At 40.8% G+C, this 21,062-nt stretch overlaps 1 protein-coding gene across 3 annotated transcripts; it reads left to right on the forward strand.

Annotated features, from left to right (window-relative positions):
• The first annotated feature begins 2,519 nt into the window (after positions 1-2,519).
• On the forward strand, positions 2,520-8,531 carry apol (apolipoprotein L). Of its 3 annotated transcripts, none has more exons than XM_085404685.1 (5): positions 2,520-2,671; positions 2,858-2,924; positions 5,096-5,647; positions 5,740-5,859; positions 6,857-8,531. In XM_085404685.1, the coding sequence occupies exons 2-5, from the start codon at positions 2,911-2,913 to the stop codon at positions 7,851-7,853; spliced, it is 1,683 nt and encodes a 560-aa protein (XP_085260811.1). In that variant the 5' UTR covers positions 2,520-2,671; positions 2,858-2,910; the 3' UTR covers positions 7,854-8,531. The 3 variants fall into 3 exon arrangements, with proteins under 3 accessions (XP_085260811.1, XP_085260810.1, XP_085260812.1); XM_085404684.1 differs by having other exon boundaries at positions 2,522-2,743; XM_085404686.1 differs by having other exon boundaries at positions 2,526-2,671; positions 2,752-2,924.
• Positions 8,532-21,062: the final 12,531 nt, after the last annotated feature.

Below are 21,062 nucleotides of genomic sequence, written 5' to 3' on the forward strand. Positions count from 1 at the left end.
GTTGCAAGGTTTACACATGCATCCTGGGATGAATGTTGGTGCTTCTTGGAGACGTTGTTTTATACTGAAAATTTGTTCTTTTTCTGACATTTCTTTAGTTTTAGTTGAAAATTGTAATTATTCCTTTCCCAGTAATAGAACGACTTATTTAAAATAATTGGATTATTTGAAAAATGTATCTTACAGACCCAGAAACAGCCATGACCTTCTGTCTAAATGTCTTAAAGAACTATTTTAGGACATGTGGAAAAACTGGCAAAAAATCTTGAAACCTTGAATCTATTTTTTAAGGATTTGATAAAAGGAAGTGATAAAAAGATCTGTTCATCAGTAAAAACAGATAAGGGTTCTTTAAAGCTCAAATATTTGCTTGTCCAAGTAATGTTGACATTATTTTTTTTTCTTTAATTTCCATTGGATTTATGTAGCCACATGCTTTGTAATATAACACCAATAAGGAAAATCTGACTTTAGATGAAAAAAGGCAAATCTGCAGCTCCTCTAACTTTAAGAGGGACGTATATTATCAATTTCAGCACATTCTTTAGCTGCTGTTCACTCTCATTACCTCCATAGTGTTTTCAGCTGTAATTAGAAAGAAATAAGAAAATAAAATCTGCTCAGTGATAAATAAATAAATAAATAAATAACAGAGTTGGGAAGTCTGTGGTAAATGGTGGAGCAAACATCAACCCTTGTGTATTTTATACTGGGCCTTGTCACATTCTCTTGGTCTGAAACAAGTTGTTGTTGCGCCTCTCCCTTTACATACTTTCTTCTGTTTGAACAGTAGAAAGTGGGTAAAGGCTACAGCAGCTGGGTGGAGCTTCTTTGCTTCTGTGTGCCTGAGATAAACGTATTCCCTTACAGTTAATAATCCACAGAGCCAAGAGTGGAAACACTGAAACTCTGGAGTGTTTAGAGCTGTCTACAGCTGAGGCTCACATGGCTGTACACACAGCTTCAAATGAAATTTCTACCATGTTTGAATTCAAATATTCACCATTGTATGCTTTTTTATATTTTAGAATATACTGACAAGCACAATAGTTTCACTATAGAGGTTTTATATTGTGGTGTTCACAACACAGTGACAAGGAGAAAGCACAACAGCTAACTTCTTCTGCGTCAGCTGCTTATGAATTGGCCCTTTGATTTTCTGGATTCACATGGTTATCAGCTGCTATGAGTGGAGTCATTGTGTTGATTCAGTCTTAGAGTGCGACCTTTGTGAGCGTCGAGCAGTGCAGGGCTGTTTTTATTGTTGCAGCAAAGCAGACATGATGATGAACAGGCAGAGGAAGCTGCTGAATTTGCCCAGGAGCACAAGCACATACGTGTGCTGAGAGAGTTCAGGGGCATCTTCTCGGTCATGTTTTCTTTGGTTTCATCTTTCTACATCTATTCTTTCTTTGTTTTGTCTCTTTGTTCCTTCTGTTCTTATAGCTGCTTTTGTGTCTTTCTCCTTTCAGGAGTTTTGTATCTCCCCCTGTGATCTGTGGGCTTTGTATGTCTTTGTGCTCATTTCACATTAACATTTTGGATGCTTTATCTCTTTCTAGGAAATTTTGGTAGGCCTTGGGTTGGTACGCCTTTTCAGTTATCTATAAATAATAATGATTATGCTAACCAGTACTGGACATGGAGATGGACAGGGGCATGCCCAGAGGGGAGCGTAAAATATGATTGGTTCCTACTTATGCCCTGCTCAAGGAATGCTTTTGGACTGGAGTACTGCTAAATGTGCAGTATCCAGTGCCCACTAGATGACAGCATAGATAGAATCATATTGAAATTTAATGAGAACATTTAGTTAGGTTATTTTACTGAACTACAGATTTAACGTACTTCAGTATTCTGCATCTACTTCTCTAAAATTTGGATGCAAATGTTTTACTTTATACCCCATACACCATTTAATTTAAAGCTGTAGCTAGTAATTTATTATTTGCACATTTGAAAGCAAAAAACTCTAATAATTAATTATGATGTATATAAGTAGTATTTACATTAATGAATCCAATATTAAGGAGGATTATGGCTTTTACTCACCCGCTTCTTTCACCACTTTGCAAAACAGTGTTGTTCACATGTATAACACTATTTGTGGGAGTGTAAAAGGTCGCATATGAGCTCAGAAATCATGACCAGTGTTTGACATACCGGTTTCGTTCTCTTGATGTTAAATAGTGTTATTCTTCACCCCCCCCCCCCCTCCCCCACACAAAAAAACCCGCAGGACGTGGCAGGATGGGTTAGTTTCGATTATGCATGTACATCCGTCTCCCCCGTACTTTGAGGTGGTGTGTTCGAGTTCATTTGGAAGGGAAACGTGGATAAAAAAAAAGAGAAAGAAAAAGAAATCTGATAAATACTTGGCTGAAAATTGGGGCATTTTCAGGAAAACACGGTGTACAATAAACACTGTATCATAAAATTCTTTACGATTTAAGGGGGAACATGTTTGTTGTGTTTTCATTAAGAAAAGTCCTTTCAGTCACCACTTTTTATTTTCCGATAACACTTGAAGGCAGCATCAGGAAACCAGTTGATCAAGACGAGCAAGTTGTTGTTGTTGCCTGAACGTCAAATGTCGCTACTAAACTTTTTCACCCTCCTTAACAAACAAAAGTCAGCTGACTGTCGATGATCCAAGGTGTTACACAAACAGGTGTGGCTCATAATGTGGAGAAATGAAAACGAAACTTAACATTTGTGACCGGGCAGTTTAATTACTGAGTGGGTACGCAGTTATTTCAGCAGGTCCACTCGAGGCGTGGTATTGGGAGCTTGTTAATTTCTACAACAGCTGGACTGCGGGCTTCAGATCCATCCTGTTCTTGTTTCCTTTGCGCAGATAAAGGTGAGACCTCCGCGAGGACCTGAACACAACACACAGAGAAGAAGAAGATGTCTGAGGCAAGGTAAGGCGGCTCATGGTGCACGGAAAACTTTTAGAGTGCATGTAGTAAAATACTTATATGTACTGATTAAGTGACAGACTAGAACAAAACACGAAAGAAACTATTTTAAAGACACACCCAGCGACTTTAAAAGAATCGTTGGAGGAACAGGACCACTTTACTTCTACGTATCTACTCTTTCACTTTAATCAGCTGCAGTTCCGGTTACATCCAAGTTTTCATGTTAGATTTAATTTTAAAAACTTGTGATGGGACTGCTGGTTTTTACACGAAAACGTGTCTCTTTGTTAGCGGTTAGACTTTTAGTCTTTTTTCATATTTTAATCTTTTAAACCTAAAAAATGTACAAATATGCAATGTCCCCTCCCAAAAAACATATCTTTGCTTTTTTCTTTCTTTTCATCACAATGACTCCTTACATAAACGTTTGGAGGGGCTATAGAAAAAATTTATACAGAGATGTATTAAAGGACAAAGTCTGTGGTTAAGTCATAAACACTGCAACTGTAACAGACATGATACATGAGCACTGTTGCATTAATATTAGCAATCTGCTAATGAGTGTGCTGCTAATTAATATCCCAGGTGTTTTTCTACCACTCTAAACATTGAGGCCTGAAGAAAATACCTCTAGGGCAAAATGACTTAGTCACATTAATGTTACCTGCTTATGCATGTCTGAAGTCGGGCTTTATAATAAGTAATAAAAGTCCCATCAGGACAGGAATTGGGTGACAAATATTCAAGTTTAAATAAATTTGAAACGGATGAAACAGAATATCCACAGTACACACCCAAAGAAGAAGAAGAGCTATATCTTCTGTTGGTGTACAGCAACAGCACCAGGACAAAACAGAGGAAATGTATAAAAAAGAGAAACCACAGAATTGCAGTACACCATTTTATTAAAACCTGTCCTAATAACTCCATTTACTGACCCATAGCCTTTTGTAATTTGGCGCCATCTAGTGGTTATATTATAAAAAAACAGCTACTAAAATACAAAATAGGGACTTTCAGGCCTTTGTTGGTACAAAACCAGTTTGTGTATCTGAACTAATAAAAGTCCACAACTGGGAGACCCTTTGTTAATCAAACAATGACAAACCCTTGCTGAGGTTTAGTTGCATGTTATTTAAAAATCTCTGTAATAATAGTGCATCTTTAGAATAAAGACAAGAACTAGAACAATAGACACAATATAACAAACCCCAACTGTGTAATAGTATACCTACTAAAAATGGTTCAAAAAGTTTTCAAGTACTTAAATTACAAAACAAACATATAAATGTTTAAAGGGTACATTAATACCAAATCTACATTTTTACCATCAGTCTTAAGCAGGAGTAGGACTGTCCTTTGGTGCCAAAGAGTGCTGACACTTGTTGTCATCTTTTGCTTTCCCCTGGGCACTGTTATCACTTAAAAAAACCCCAAAAAAACAACCCCGTTATCGTTACTTCAAACTGACTATGAAGAAAGTCTATATGATTATTTTGGATCCTGCATCAAATCCACAGTGAGACATCTGTGTAGGCTCTCAGTCATCCAGGTCATGGTAGTGGAAGGATTTTTTTTTTTTTTTTTTTTTTGCCTGTCCCATTTGGTTCTTTAGCCGTCAGAATTGTTGTCTGAAGACCAACAAGGATATCCAATGGATTTACTTTGCCAAATGGTCATCACGGCCTTGCCGTATGGGTCCATTTGATTAACCTTTGTTGTTATTATTTATTTTATTTTATTTTCAGTTGTTACAGATGGGACAGACATGACTGAGGGATAGGAAAGGGAGAGGAAGGAAAAGAAAAACAGAAGGGAAGAGGGACAGTGCGAAAGGGCACTTAAAAAGAGAAAGACAATCCTGTGAGATGTTAGCCCAAGATTAAACAAAGATTCTTCCACAAATTGAATTTTTGGTACAAAATCTCTAATATTAGCTATTGTGGACAAAGTGCCTACCCACTTAGCACTACTAGCAAAACAAAATCTGAAGTATTTTTTGGTTTGTGTTGGACTCTGTGCTGTGCTGTACATTTTAAATAAAAGTGTTTAAACTATTAAAGTTGTTATGTAGTGCACTTTATACTGAGCTCTGCGACCGAGCTGTCATGTACAAGTTTTGTTTGAATTCCCCTAGAAACCTCACAAACAGATGATGCTTTGTGTTACAGAAAGGAGCTACAGGAGGCCTTGTGCCGCTACACCACAGACACCCTCACCTACATCCACACAGTGAGAGCATTCTGTGAGATGTTCTCTAAATGGATGCTCGGGAGAGACACCGAGGTAGAAATGATGAGGGATATCAAAGATAGACTTGAAGCAAAAGGTAAAGCCTTTGTGGAGTATATGAAGAGCAAGGTGACTGTGAATGTAGACAGCAAGCGTGTAGAGCTGGAGAATGAGCTGACTGAAGTGTTGAATGACACTGCAAGTGGCCTGGAGAGTCTCAGCAGCTTCCTGGATGCAGTGGAGAAGCTGGCAGTGACCTCGCTGCATGTGTTCACGGAGAACCAGGTGTTACAACTTCCAGAAGGGATCAGTCCTGAGTATGTTCAGGCTGTCATCTTGGCTGCACGAGTGATCTGTCCTCTGCTGCTGGAGTTTAAAAGAGACGACAACGTCTTCTTCCTTCCCAAACTCCAGAATGTGGAAGTGCTGGCATATCAGCTGGACAGATACATACAGACCTCCAAGACAATCTGTGAGAAGTTGGGCAAAAGGTAAACAAATAAATGATATACAAAATATTAAGGAATTTTGCACATTAAGTATCATCTATTGTATAAAATAAGTTGACCTGCGTTCTTCACAGCTGCTTCAGTGACTTTGGTCTGAAGATGGCTGTAGAAACTGTGGTTGATCTTGATGTGGATTTGTCTGAGGATGACGTACAGAGAATGCTTGATCACGTAAATCAGCTCGATGAGATCAGGTAAGTTTTTCTGTTCCCAAATATGTGTCAGTGCAGAACTTGTTTTTTCTTTTTTTTTCTTCATCTCAGGGCTCAGATACTGCTGGTGTCCTACAGGCCTGCATAAGATGTCCTTTGATGTTGGTGCTGTGACGTAGACATTGCCGCTGCAGTGAAACCGGTTTCACTCCTAGTGCATCAGGGGTCTTGAACTCCAGGCCTCGATGGCCAGTGTCCTGCAGGTTTTAGATCTCACCCTGGGCCAACACACCTGAAACAAATGATGAGTTCATTACCAGGCCTCCAGAGAACTTCAAGACAAGTTGAGGAGATAATTTTGCCATTTAAATCAGCTGTGTTGGATCAAGGACACATCTAAAACCTGCAGGACACTGCCCCTCGAGGCCTGGAGTTCGAGACCCCTGATAAACATGCTTGCCTGGACACTACACTATACAAAAAACGATGTAGCTTCTGGATCTGAAAAGTGAAGCCAGTGTAGATGTTTCTTAACCTCCTAGGACCTGGCGTCCACATATGTGGACATAACAATTTGGGTTGTCTAGACCAAAATACAAAATTTTGCTCTACAAGGTCCTGATATCCACTTACGAGGACATTATACTGCCACTGCTCTATCAAAATTTAAAACGAATGTCCTCATATGTGGATCTCATTTCTCTCAGAAACAAAAATCAGGTAAAAAAAAAAAAAAAATCAAGTAATTCTTTGTTTTTACATTCACCAGGTCCCAATCAGCCCAAATAGCAAAGAGAAATTAAAAATGCATGACTTGAAAGAGTTTGGGTCGTGGGAGGTTAAACCTCTAGTCTTGTTCATGGGCTGCAGGGAGGACTTATATCCCTGCAACCAAAAAAACGTTTTGCAGGACACGTGACATGTTTTTGTTGGTCATGTAACCTTAAAAACTAAACCTAAATATTGTTAATATTGCAATAACATGGTGACATTTTAAAATGTGTCACCCCACTAATTCTTTTTAAATTTCTTCTCTCAGGATGAACGAGCAGTTCCGAATGGTGTTCTTGTTCCAGGAGGAACCGTGCCATGGGTTCATTAGTGAGTTCGACAAGCGACAGCCCACCATGCTGCAGTTTCTAAAGGAGCTGGAGGAGACAGCTGTTCAGTTAGACAAAATGAATAAGGGGGCAAAGATTTCCAGTGTGGCAGGCAGCTCCGTGGGGGCAGTTGGAGGTGTGCTGTCCATTGTTGGTTTGGCATTAATTCCTTTCACAGCAGGAGTTTCTCTAGCTTTGACAATGACTGGAGTCGGGCTGGGAATCACCAGTGGAGTCAACAGTGTTGTGACCACTGCAACAGAGGTTGGAGTAAATGCTACACAACGAAAGAAAGCCTCTGAAGTCTTCAAGAACTTTATGGAGGATGTACAGAGTCTCCAGAGTTGTCTGGAGGAGGTTACCAGTCAAACCATCGCCAAACTGGACGCACTTGACATAAATATGGTTGTGGGAGTTGGCAAGATTGCCAAAAACGCTGGTGCTATTGGAAAGGGTATTGATGCACTTGTTGATAGCGCTTCTGCTGTTAAGATGTTACAAACTGAAGAGCTGCTCACGAGTGCTGGGAAAGTTGTGGCTCAAGAAGGACAAGCCTTACGTAATGCACCCAGGGTTGCTTCAGATATCCCAGATATTGGTCAGGCAGCAGCCAAAGGGACCCTTGCACTCTCCAAGTCAGCAAGAGCAGGTCTCATTGCACTTAATGCTCTCTTCCTCGGCATGGATATTTTCTTCATCTGTAAAGACAGCATCAGTCTGGCTAAAGGCAGCGAGACTGAAGTCTCACAATTTATCAGAGCCAGAGCTGCACTTTGGAGTTCAGAGATCGACTCATGGCAGAAGATGCATGACTCTCTGAATGAAGGTTTGCCAACATCAGAAAAAAAGAAGGCTGTTCTGGAGACTCCAATTTATCTGGAGATGGAGGTGAAGAAACAGAGTGAAGCAGAAAGGGTAGAACCATCTGCTGAATGATTAAAAAAACTGCAATGAAACAGTTGTAAATTTCTGAGCACTGAAGTGCTCGACTCATGCTAACTGAAACTATGATCAGATCATAGAGCCGTTTAATGTGGAAAATGTTTGAAAGCAATCGTCAGACTGTAGGTCTTTTCAGTAACAGCACGCAGCGAGGCATCCTCATGCTGTAATTACATTAATTGCCAATAAGCCAACTGAAAAAAAATGTATATTCTAGAGTTGTGATTACTGCAATATCAAGTATCAGAGAAAATATCTGTCAATGCCAAATTTGAATAATATATGTGATTTGTACATAATTCTGCTGAACATTTTATTTGCACAGTGAAATATAAAACCGTATTAATAACATTATTTAATCAAGTATGCAATAAAATAAAAAAATAATTACTTCCAGATATAAACTTTTTTTGTAATAGTTCTGTTATTACACAGTAATTACATGAAGTTCTGGTGCATAGATTTTAGAACAGATGAAATATTCTTGTACCAGTCTGACCAGTCTGCTGTGTGTGTACTGCACTGGTAATTTAACAGCAGCACTAATCACATGTAATGATCATAATGTAAATGTAATCTGTTTCTTTTTGTATAAATACTTGTATCCTTAAATTGTCCCTCTGTTGATATATAAAGTTTTAACTGATCCAATGAAATGTGTTAATATCCAGAATTGTTTTAGTGAATATAATTAAAAAGCTATGCCTGTGGTCGATGATAGGCAGCAGATACTAGATGAAAACTCTAAAACAAAAAACAAAACAAAAAATAGATGTTGTAGTTTTTCTTGTTTAAGAATCAATATTTTACATAAAAATAGAATTTAAATTGTTGTCAGAACATTTAGTTGGACTCTCTGGTAATGTGATAAACATGGATACCTTTTCCAGTGGCCTCTTACACATTTGCAAGCTTCACTTATAAAACATGTCACAGTTGTAATTACAGTTTCAAAAGCAAATATATGATGATGATGATGAAATCTTCCAGATGAAGCAAAACAAAATTCCCACAACTGTGATGCTCTTAATTTTATTGCTACAGTATTTAACAAGGTCATTGTTGGTATATGTGCATATTGTCCTTAAAGTAAAACAAACAGACAAATAAACGTACAAGTAAAACCCACTTTTAGTCAGTAATTTGATGTGACAGTTGAAAATGTAAATTCCAACAACCAAAAACTCAGCAGTCATTGTTCTTGCTGAACGTGGTGCTGAGATAAAAGTACAAGGAAAAACAGAGTGAACAGAAAGTGAGTCAAAGAAAAAGAAATACAGAGGTTATCAGAAGCAGATGTGGTTGTGGTGGGTGAAGAAACTGCTGCAAGATGCTGAAGCAACAATTTCAAGTAATGCAAGTATTGCAATATGTAACAACAACAAATGTTTCTCAGTTGAAAGCAAAGATTTCTTTTAAGATTTGAAATAAATTCATAAACTAATATATTTGCATGTATGCACGGTGCTGGTTGGATCCCAGCTGCTGTATCATCAGTAATGCAATAAGTTGCACTGTTCCTCCTCTTATGTTAGGTGTTTTACAGGATAATCAATGTTTCACGTAATTCAGTCAGTCATATGATAAAGGAACAGGAGCGCAAAATGCAAACAGGGATTAGATGGTTTACAGTTGGCTGACATCATAGAAGTAGACACCTTTTTAAATCTGTTCTCACACCTAAAGCAACCTGTTACACTTTTGTTTGGTTTGCAAGCTTCAAATTAAAATCTTCCCACAGCTGTGATTACAGCCCGAGAGGCAGAGATCTGATATAGGCACATCCTGCTGAAGATAAAGTAAATTCCAACAATGGTGAAAGTAAATTTTTTTATCACATCGTGTTTAACATGACTATTACTGATATAACCTCACAGGTACACCTTGTTGTTACTACGTTGGACCCCTCTTGCCTTCAAAACTGCCTTAATTTTTGTAAAAAAGTAAAGAGGTTTTGTAAGCCACACATTGCTTTAATCAAGTATATGTACATTTAAACATGGTTTTAGCTGTCAAAGAGCAAAACAAAGAACTGAATAACAATAAAAATTCACAGATTTTATTACTTAAAATATATATATGAAAAAATGAAAAAACATTGTTTTATTATGTTATATATTTATATCTCACCAGTGGAATCAACAGTGCTGTGACCACTGCAGCAGAGATTGGAGTTAAACGCACACAGAAAAGCAAAGTCAATGATGTCCTCCCGAAGTTCATGGAAGATGTGCAAAGTATTCAGGATTGTCTGGGAGAGGTAATCAATCAACCAACTGTTGACAAAGAAGTGGGTTTTTATAAAGATATGTGCATTGGCTTTAAACAAGTTGGGTCAGTTGGACTGAGCATTCGATCACTGGTTAGAGATGCTTCAGATGTTAAATTGATAAAATCTAAAAACCTGATTACAGGTTGTGGTAAGATGGTGGCCCAGGAAAGTAAAGCCCCCAAGATGGCCTCAGAAATCCCAGAAGTGGATCAGGCAGCATTCAAAGGGTCACTTGCTCTCTCAAAGACAGCCAGAGCAGCTCTCAATGCTTTCTTTCTTTCTTTCTTGGATTAGATATCTTTTTCATCTGTAAAGACAGCATCAGTCTGGCTAAAGGCAGCAAAACTAAGATCTCACAATTCATCAGAGCAAAAGCTGCACTTTGGAGCTCAGAAATAGACTCATGGCAAAAGATCTGTAACTCTCTGAATGAAGGTCTGAAGACAGAAGACAAAAAGAAAGCTTTCCTAGAGATTCCATTTTATACAGCGATGAAGAGACAAGTACAGAAAAAAAACAGTCTGTGTCTTTTGAGAACAAACAAAGGGACAGAGAACTGAAATTCCAAAATTTTTTTTATTTAATTATGGTGGTTCTAGGAGGCTTATTAGGGTTTGCTGCATGGGTCTGTGATGCATTTAGCAATTAGACATGAGAGTACTTAAGGTGAGGCCAAAGAGTATAAAAGTGTGCCACTTTGTCTTTGGTCTTAGTGGCTAGTGTGTGGACCTATGTGGAAATTCTGACTGATTTCTTGAGCTATACTCTCTTTCTTGGTCAGGACCAAAGTTTTGCTAACATCTTTCTTGTTGCTCTCAGAAATAGCAGCGTAGCAATATTAATTTAGACTTTGTAATAATTTGTTTTGTTTCTGATTCTGATTAAGCCAGACAAGTAGGCCACTGGGACAGTTTGGCAGTATCCTTTGCGTGTCTTTAGACTTGGACTAGTGTCCAAAACACTAGATCAGCAAAAATGTCAGAATATACACTCTTTTCCTCATTAATGATGCCTAATGATGAAAAACTAAGGATTCTACACTTGCCATTTTATCCTTTTATAAAGAGTTAGATTTTTAGAGAAAAACAAATTAAACTTTCGTCTGATCAAAGTGAAACATAAATTTGAGTTATAGGGTAATCGATCAGTAAACAGACAGGACTGCATTAGATGGGAAAACTGAACCACAGTGTGCTCCACTGTTTTCTAAATGTATGCTATAGTGCAAACGTCATGCAGCAATATATTTTATTAATAATATTACGGAGATATAAATGATATAAATGTGACAATGAGAAGATGAATCATATCAGAATTTTTTCCCTTTTTCTTTTGTGAATTCTGTGATTAAGTTTAAAAACTGGAATCTGCTTTTCAAAGCTTTGGTCTTAACTGATTACAGGCTGTTTACTAGCTGTGATTTTTGGTCATTAGTTTGTTTCTTTTTTTGAAATTGTATTTGCAATGTGTTTTATGCTTTACTATTTTCATTATAGCAAGTAACATTAAGTAAAATTCAAATTATCAGTACGGTACGCGGATTCTAAATTTAATACAGATAAATCTTATAAATTTTGGAAAATTAGTTTTTTCATTAGATTAACGGAATTAAGACTGGACTTCGGTCTTCAGTACTGTTTGGAGGGCTGCGTGTGCCCCAAGACTCCTGGGTCCTCTGTCTGCCTCTGGCACCTGAGGAGCATTATTGAGTACAAACACAAACACTAATGCACATGTTTACCATATTTTTTTCATTTCTTTTTCAGGTATTGCTTGTTTTTTGTAGTAATCGTGAGCGAGATTAAAGAGATCAGCAATAAGGTCTCCATCCTCTCCAGTTGCTACAAATGCTTACATGCATCAATATCATCTTCAGAAATTATTTTAATTAAAATTCCACCTGGTCTCATCTCTGTGTTTCTGTAACATAAATAACGAGCCTACATTTTCCTCATGACACCAGCAATCAGCTCATCTTTCTACATCTATTCTTTCTTTGTTTTGTCTCTTTGTTCCTTCTGTTCTTATAGCTGCTTTTGTGTCTTTCTCCTTTCAGGAGTTTTGTTTTCACATTAACATTTTGGATGCTTAAATCTCTTTCTAGGAAATTTTGGTAGGCCTTGGGTTGGTACGCCTTTTCAGTTATCTAACTATAAATAATAATGATTATGCTAACCAGTACTGGACATGGAGATGGACAGGGGCATGCCCAGAGGGGGGCGTAAAATATGATTGGTTCCTACTTATGCCCTGCTCAAGGAATGCTTTTGGACTGGAGTACTGCTAAATGTGCAGTATCCAGTGCCCACTAGATGACAGCATAGATAGAATCATATTGAAATTTAATGAGAACATTTAGTTAGGTTATTTTACTGAACTACAGATTTAACGTACTTCAGTATTCTGCATCTACTTCTCTAAAATTTGGATGCAAATGTTTTACTTTATACCCCATACACCATTTAATTTAAAGCTGTAGCTAGTAATTTATTATTTGCACATTTGAAAGTAAAAAACTCTAATAATTAATTATGATGTATATAAGTAGTATTTACATTAATGAATCCAATATTAAGGAGGATTATGGCTTTTACTCACCCGCTTCTTTCACCACTTTGCAAAACAGTGTTGTTCACACGTATAACACTATTTGTGGGAGTGTAAAGGGTCGCATATGAGCTCAGAAATCATGACCAGTGTTTGACATACCGGTTTCGTTCTCTTGATGTTAAATAGTGTTATTCTTCACCCCCCCCCCCCCTCCCCCACACACACCCCGGAAAAAAAACCCGCAGGATGTGGCAGGATGGGTTAGTTTCGATTATGTGTTACACACTGAAGGACGACAGGGTTCATTCAGGTGCACATGAAGATTTATTGCGCTGAAACACAGCAAAACAATTCAGTGTTACTGGCGGCTTCCATTGTAATAACTGGCCTGCGTTACTTTTGTGGCATTACGTGTAATGGCCACGTATTAATCAGCCCTTAACACACAGAGAAAATGACCAGTACACAATAGACAACATAACATGTACTGGCTGGTCTATTTCCTATAACTTTAACTGAAACCCGCTAACAGTTTCCTTTCACCTTACTGATGGAACAACACGTTACAGAGATTAATGCAGGAGGCTAACATGACTTAGCTAGCGCACAAATGTTACTAGGATTACCCACAGATAACGTGAAACAACTCCCTTATTCGCTCACATTAAACACCATATAAACAAGAATTACACTCCAAACATGTTAAATAAGCATCAACTTTACATAAATGTATGTAGTTCTCGTATATTGCTCTCACCTGAAACACAGCAAAACAATTCAGTGTTACTGGCGGCTTCCATTGTAATAACTGGCCTGCGTTACTTTTGTGAAGGATTATTTTGCCAGTTACCCGTTTGGCTGAGCCGCCACTGCCACCTACTGGCGAAACTAAATACCGCCCTCACATCACATCAGGTGGGAGCAAATGAGCTTTTCGCTCTGTGTTATGATGCAAATTATTGTCACAACAAATAGCAAAAAAATGATGATGGGGGGTGGGCACGAACACATAAGGAACACATCTGAGACTTGTTCTTAATGCTCAAAATACTCAGGGCGCCACACCCTCCCCTGCTTAATAAAAAAAAAGAAAGAAAGAAATTTTTTCCTAAACTCTTTGAACATGTTTGCTGTTGTCAGTACATTTCTTGTGTACTATTAGTATACCTATCCCTGGGTAACAATTATGGTTACACATGCTTCTGACATCTGTTCAATGAAACATTGCAATTCAACAATTTGCATTCAGCAAATTAAAAGTCATGGTAGAAGCTAATCATGAATCATGTTGTGCCAAGTAACCATTTTTCTCCCTCAAGGTTAGTAAACAAGTTCATCCTGTTACTCTGAATTTCTGACTGTAACCAGACTCAATATTCGGCCAACAATACACTAGTCTGTTACCACACTTAACTTTGTTTACATATCAAGGCATCTTTTACAGATGGTCATCATCATCATACGTTCAGCATGTGACAAGTTAGCACACACCATAAGAATGAATGTTAGATTCTGTCCATTGTCTGTTGGTGCTACATTTGCTCTATTCTGCTTGTCACAATGTTCATGTAAATGTCTTCATTTTGGATCAGTTTCTTATTACTGTCTCTCACACCTTGCTGGTATATCTTCAGGCCACCAAGGCCTCCACAGTCTCTGGGTGCAAATAGCTCCCATCTTAACACTGTCCATATCAGCTTGTCTGACTGTGGGTTGTCCTAATATATCATATGTCAGCATTTTGGGCTGACGTCGCTCTCTCTTGGGGTGTCTGAGGACAGGTGACAACCCTTGTTCACTGTTGGAGTCACTGTCTCCTTGCTCATCTTGTTGTTCATCCTGTGACTCCTGGTGGTTGTAATGTTGCTCTGCTGTCTGCAACTCAGGTTCGTGTATCTCTCTGTGGTCCTGTAAGAAAGGGTCGAAGTCAGCTGTTTGAGGCTCCCCCAGTTGTTGTTCACCCACCAGAGATTCCAGGGTTGGAGGGATAATGGTGGTGGTACTGTTTTGCTGTGGAAACCTCCACACAAGCTCACCCTCATCCTCACTCTCTACGTCTGTGTCTTGTTGTAGTAGCTGTTGTTGAGCTTCTACCGTTTTTTGTCTCAGGCTTTTTCTTCTTTCGTTTTGCTCCTGTCTGTGTGGATTTTCCACAGGTAGACTGTCACATGGAAGCAACAGGTTCCTGTGTACTGTGCGGCTTTTTCCTCCCCTCTCTGGCTTGATCTCGTAAACTGGGATGTCAGGGCTTTTTTGACTCACCACCACATACACTGTATCCTCCCAGTATGACCGAAGCTTGCCTGGGCCTCCTCTCTCCTTGAGGTTGCGGAGCAGGACTCTGTTCCCCGGATGAAGTTGAGCTCCGTAGATCTTACGGTTGTAATACTGTTTACCTCTTGAAGCTTCTTTCTGGGCTGCCATAGATGCAATCTCATAGGCCTCCTTCATTCGGGATTGCCATTTTGTCACATACTCCTCGTAGCTTAATTGCTGTTCCTGTGAAGGCAAGTTGAACAAGATGTCTATAGGGAGTCTTGGAGTACGGCCAAACAACAAATAGTACGGGGAAAACCCAGTAGCCTCATTCCGAGTGCAGTTGTAGGCGTGCACCACTTTTGTCAATGATTCCTTCCAGTCTGCTTTTTCAAGGTCAGTTAGTGTTCTCAACATGGACAACAAAGTTCTGTTGAAACGCTCCACTTGCCCATTTCCTTGTGGATGGTATGGGGTAGTGTGAGAGCCACGTAAACCACAGACTTTTTGCAACTGGGAAAACATCTGATTCTCAAATTCCCTGCCCATGTCATGGTGGATTCGTGCTGGGAAACCAAAGTTCAGAGCAAAGTGATTGAAGACCTTATCCACCACTGTTTTTGCAGATTTGTTTTTTGTTGCATAAGCTTGTGCAAAACGTGTGAAGTGGTCCATCACTACCAATATGTACTCATATCCCTGTTTACAAGTCTCAAGGTGCAAAAAGTCTATGGACACAAGCTCAAATGGGAATGTCGTTGTAATGGTGGTCAGTGGGGCCCTGGTAATCTTACTTGGCCGCTTTCTCTTGAGGCATTCGCAGGCATGCATTACAAAATGCTCCACATCGTTTTGCATTCGAGGCCAGTAGAACCTGTCCCTTATTAAACACAGAGTTCTTTCTGCCCCCAAATGTCCCATCTCTTTGTGCAGTTCCCTGAACACAGTGTCACGATGCTCTTTAGGGAGAAGAAGCTGGTCTCTGCCTCTCACTCTCCTATAGAGGACCCCATCATCATTTATGTGCACTCTGCTCCACTGCCTCAGCAAGATTCTGACATCAGGGGGTTCTGCTGTTAGGGCACGACCTTTTGGTAAGTAGTTGTTGATTTTGTGTTGTAAAAAGCGACTGATGATGGGATCTTTCTCCTGACTCACTCGGATTTCCTCGGGTGACAGAGACTTTCCAGCAGACAGTGTGACCGCGTCTTGCACTAAACTGACGGCACTCAGGCTGACAACAACAGTTTCATGCAGCAGATTCTCCCTCTGCAATACTGCACTTTCAACAGCAGCTCTAGCGACACCCTGTTTGACTTCTGATGTGCACTGTGCCATATACTGCTCAATGTTTAGTGGTAAGCGGGATAGGCCATCTGCATCAGCATTTTTCTTCCCTGGCCGGTATTTGATAGTAAAGTTGAAGTCAGCCAGTTCACTCACCCAGCGGTGGCCTGTGGCGTTCAGCTTTGCTGTCGTAAGGACATATGTCAAAGGGTTATTGTCTGTGTAGACAACAAAATGTGGGGCGTAATATAGGTAGTCCCGAAAGCGTTCACAGACTGCCCATTTTAAAGCCAAGAATTCCAGCTTTCCCGAATGCATATGATAGTTTTTCTCAGGGGGTGTTAATGTCCTTGAGCCATATGCAATGACCTTCATCTTGCCTGCTTGCTTTTGATATAACACAGCTCCCAGGCCCTGTTGTGAGGCATCACAATGGAGTACAAAGGGCTCTGAGAAATCAGGGTAACCCAGAATAGGTGGCTGTGTTAGACAGTCAGTCAACTCATTTAGGGCATTTTGATGGCTCTCAGTCCATTTAATGGGTGTGTTAGGCGGTGGTCGACCTTTCGGTTTTGTCTTAACCACTTTCCCCTTTGCCCTGGGCACTGGTGGCGGTGCTTTATCTGGAGGCAGTGTCAGCAACTGGTACAGGGGTTTTGCCACTTTTGAAAAGTTTGGGATATAGGATCTATAGTAGGACAGGAATCCTAGGACCCGACTCAGTTCCCCCACTGTGGATGGTGGTTTGTCTCTCAGAGCTTGTACAGGGACTATTTCCGCTGGGTCCATGGTATATCCCTCTTCGGACACCATCCGACCAAGGAAACGTACCTTTTTCTTGAAGATGTCACATTTCTGTGGGCTGAGTTTGACACCATGTTTTTGGTATCTCTGAAGGACGGCTCTGATGTGTTCAAGATGAGTATCAAATGAAGTAGAGTGGACTAGGTTGTCGTCCAAATATGGCTGACAGATTACATCCCGCAGTCCCCTTAAACAGTCCTCCATGCTCCGCTGAAACTCTGCTGGGGCTGAGCTGAGGCCAAAGGGTATGCGGTTCCACTGGTACAAGCCCCAAGGTGTGATGAAGGCTGTCAGGGGGCGACTTTCAGGGTCCAGGAACCCCTGATGGTATGCTTTCCCCTGATCAAGAACAGAGAACCAGGAGCTGCCATGAAGGGAATCTAGCATATCCTGAATTCTGGGAATTGGGTGTCTGTCTGGTACTGACTTCCGGTTGAGTTCCCTGTAATCACAGCACAATCTCAATTCACCTGACTTCTTCCGAACGCAGACGATTGGAGATGAGTAGGGTGACCTAGACTCTGAAATCCACCCACGGTTCAGCAGGTCTTGAAGATAGTCTTTCACCTCTTGGTGCAGAGGCTTTGGCACAGATATGTAGGTTTTTCGAACAGGTGTTGTGTCATGCAATGTGATGTGCATGTTTAAACTGGGGATGCACCCAACATCTTTATCATCATAAGCAAAAGCATGACATTCCTCTCTTAACAGCTGTCTCACCGTTTGTTGTTCATTTTCACTGAGATGGTCCAACTTAACTGGAGGGTCCCACTGAGGTGGCTTATGGCTGGAGGAGGGTGTGTTCATAACCTCATTCACCTGTATAGGAGGCTGTGATGAAATCTGCTCCACTGAGTCTTGTGTCTTTTCAGGGGTGATGGGGTACACTGCTTTTATTTCTTCCAGATGTCCCAGAACAGTGTGAGGGATTAAGTTGACATCCCGCTTGTTGGTATTAGCTATCGCGACTGGGATGTACACTGACCTGCCCTCCATTATGGTGACCAGTCCCTCTTGGATGACAAGACCCTCAGGCAACTGTGATGGTTCATTCGGGACAAATAACAGACTCTGTCCTGAAAACTGGGCTCCAATGTGTGCACGGACATATGTGGTGGTAATCTGTTCAGCAGCGAGACATAGTCCCCTCTTTCCTGCCAATACTGTGCCCACACTTTGGTTTTGGTCTGGTGACTGCAATAGTTTTAGTACTGATTTAGCAGTGTGTACTGATACTGAAAGGATTTGGCTGATTTTCCGAACGTTGCGTGAGCTTGGTTGTCGCTTGCCCCATTTACTCACAACTTCCTCTATTACATTAAATCCAATAATGGGCAGTTGTGCAACATTGGGGTCACTGGATACAAGCATTGGGACTAGAAGACAATTTTCAGGGTTACAGTCCAAATAGAATTCTGTCTCTACCCACCCATCATATGGGATTTCACTACCATTAGCTGCTAAAGCCACTAGAGGTTCTGTTCCCAACAGCTCAGCAAGTGGCCTGACAGTGCTGTGTGGTAGGTGTTGTTCTCGCCATTCATTGTTAATCAGACTTGCCTGAGCTCCAGTGTCCCACAGGGCCTCTACTGGTACCTTATCTAGGTGGCACTGAACTGTGCATCTTTTCCCAATGAGACTGATGAGCTTGGTTTGCCGTTGTGAGGGTATATAACCATTAGATGTGTCACTTGTCAATTTGTAGCTGTTTGGCTCTTTGGGGCCAGTTTCAGTGCGTGTGAAGTCATTTTGTGGTGCTTGTTGATGCGGGGTGTCTTGCCCATAGACAGGATTTACCTGGGACCTGGGTGATGAGTGGGCTACTGTGGGTCCCGGCTCAGTAGCCCCCTCCCGTTTCCCTGGGTGATCCTAGCCTGCCTGCACCCTCGGGAAAGGTGACCCTCCTGACCACAGCGATAGCAGTGTCTACACAGATCACCAAGCTGAGCCTCTCTGCACATTTGGCAACCTCTAGCACGTCTTGTTGTAGGAGAGAACCGACTGTCCATACTTGACCTTACTTTTGTTGCTTCCAAAGTCTCATTAAACATTTTCTTTACTTCAAGCACATCAGCTTTCAGGCCTTCAATCAGCTTAGCTGTCTCTGAATCCAGGCCCTTATTCTGTCCTTGCTTTTTCTTTGTGGCACCTCCTTCACCCCCCTTTGTCTGGGTTTCATCCTTTCTGTCTGGTTCACTGTTCAAAGGTGGCTGAGTGTGGTTGTGCTGTGACTCTGTGTGTACCTCATTTATCCTTGGTGTTTTTACTGTAGTATTTCTCCTCAGTTTATTTTGTCGCTCTAATTCAAGGCTGGCTGCTTCATTTATCTTCTCAATTAGAACCTCATCTGTTACTTGGTAGTTGCTAAGATAAGGCTTTAACTGAAACTTCACGGCTTCACTGAGGAGGCCAGTCTCTAATGAGCGCAGGAACTTGCGCTGAATTAAGTCTGGGCTGAACTGCTCCCCTTCATCGTCATCACCAGACTTCCAGAGCAATTTCTCTCTGAGTTCTATTGCCCTGAACAGAAAGCACTGAGCAGATTCTTTGGGGTCTTGAGATATGCTCATGAGTTGATGAAGCAGGTCAGCTGACGAGTCTACTTTGTAATGTCCCCGTAATATAGTTCTTAGTGTGGGAAGTGTGAGGTCACGCTTCACTTCCAGCAAGTCTCGAAGGTGAAGGCCAGGGCTTACTGCCTTAATCACAGCTTCAATGATTTCAGTCTCTGAGTAGCCTTTCTTAAGCCCGGAATCAATTTGGTTGGTCAAGCTAGTGAAAGATAACTTGTCTTTTTGTCCTGCTTCCCCGATCTGACCCCAGATCCGAAAGTCTTTTCTCAGAGTCACTTCTGGTGTAGTAAAGGGTGCAAGCTGACTTACTTGTTTTTCACTTATCCCAGCTGCACCTCTAAACTCGGTCCCCAACGCTTCAATTTTTTCTTCCAGAACACGTCGTGCTTCTGCTTGAGCTTGTTGGAGCTGACTGTACTCTTGTTTCAGTTTTTCTATCTCACTGAGCTCTGCTCGTTGTATCTTCACTTCAGCTACAGGATGTTCTTGTAATGACTGTATGAATGACTGGAGATCACGGATGAACTGCTGAAACACTTCAGATTCCTCTGTTTTTTCAATCTCGTCCAGAGTACTTTCTGCCAGCCGAATCAGAGCACGTCGGGACTGTCCTTTAAAACCCACCCCTGCTGGTTCGCTGCACTTAAGATGCTGGCATACCTTGGTGAGTTCGGGTTTCCCAAGTGTCCACAAGGCTGTGCTGATCTCATCCTGTAGTTGTTCCATCTTTACCAGATGTTGATTTAACGTGTTCTAGGTTCTTGTCTGGAGCAGGAAATCTGCTCCTGGCTGGTGGCTCGCCAAATTATGTTACACACTGAAGGACGACAGGGTTCATTCAGGTGCACATGAAGATTTATTGCGCTGAAACACAGCAAAACAATTCAGTGTTACTGGCGGCTTCCATTGTAATAACTGGCCTGCGTTACTTTTGTGGCATTACGTGTAATGGCCACGTATTAATCAGCCCTTAACACACAGAGAAAATGACCAGTACACAATAGACAACATAACATGTACTGGCTGGTCTATTTCCTATAACTTTAACTGAAACCCGCTAACAGTTTCCTTTCACCTTACTGATGGAACAACACGTTACAGAGATTAATGCAGGAGGCTAACATGACTTAGCTAGCGCACAAATGTTACTAGGATTACCCACAGATAACGTGAAACAACTCCCTTATTCGCTCACATTAAACACCATATAAACAAGAATTACACTCCAAACATGTTAAATAAGCATCAACTTTACATAAATGTATGTAGTTCTCGTATATTGCTCTCACCTGAAACACAGCAAAACAATTCAGTGTTACTGGCGGCTTCCATTGTAATAACTGGCCTGCGTTACTTTTGTGAAGGATTATTTTGCCAGTTACCCGTTTGGCTGAGCCGCCACTGCCACCTACTGGCGAAACTAAATACCGCCCTCACATCACATCAGGTGGGAGCAAATGA

Source organism: Rhamphochromis longiceps, linkage group LG4 (assembly GCF_057381845.1).
Source record: "Rhamphochromis longiceps isolate RC_006_pf linkage group LG4, R_longiceps_female_GT1.1, whole genome shotgun sequence".
In the NCBI taxonomy this organism is placed as follows: Eukaryota; Metazoa; Chordata; class Actinopteri; order Cichliformes; family Cichlidae; genus Rhamphochromis; species Rhamphochromis longiceps.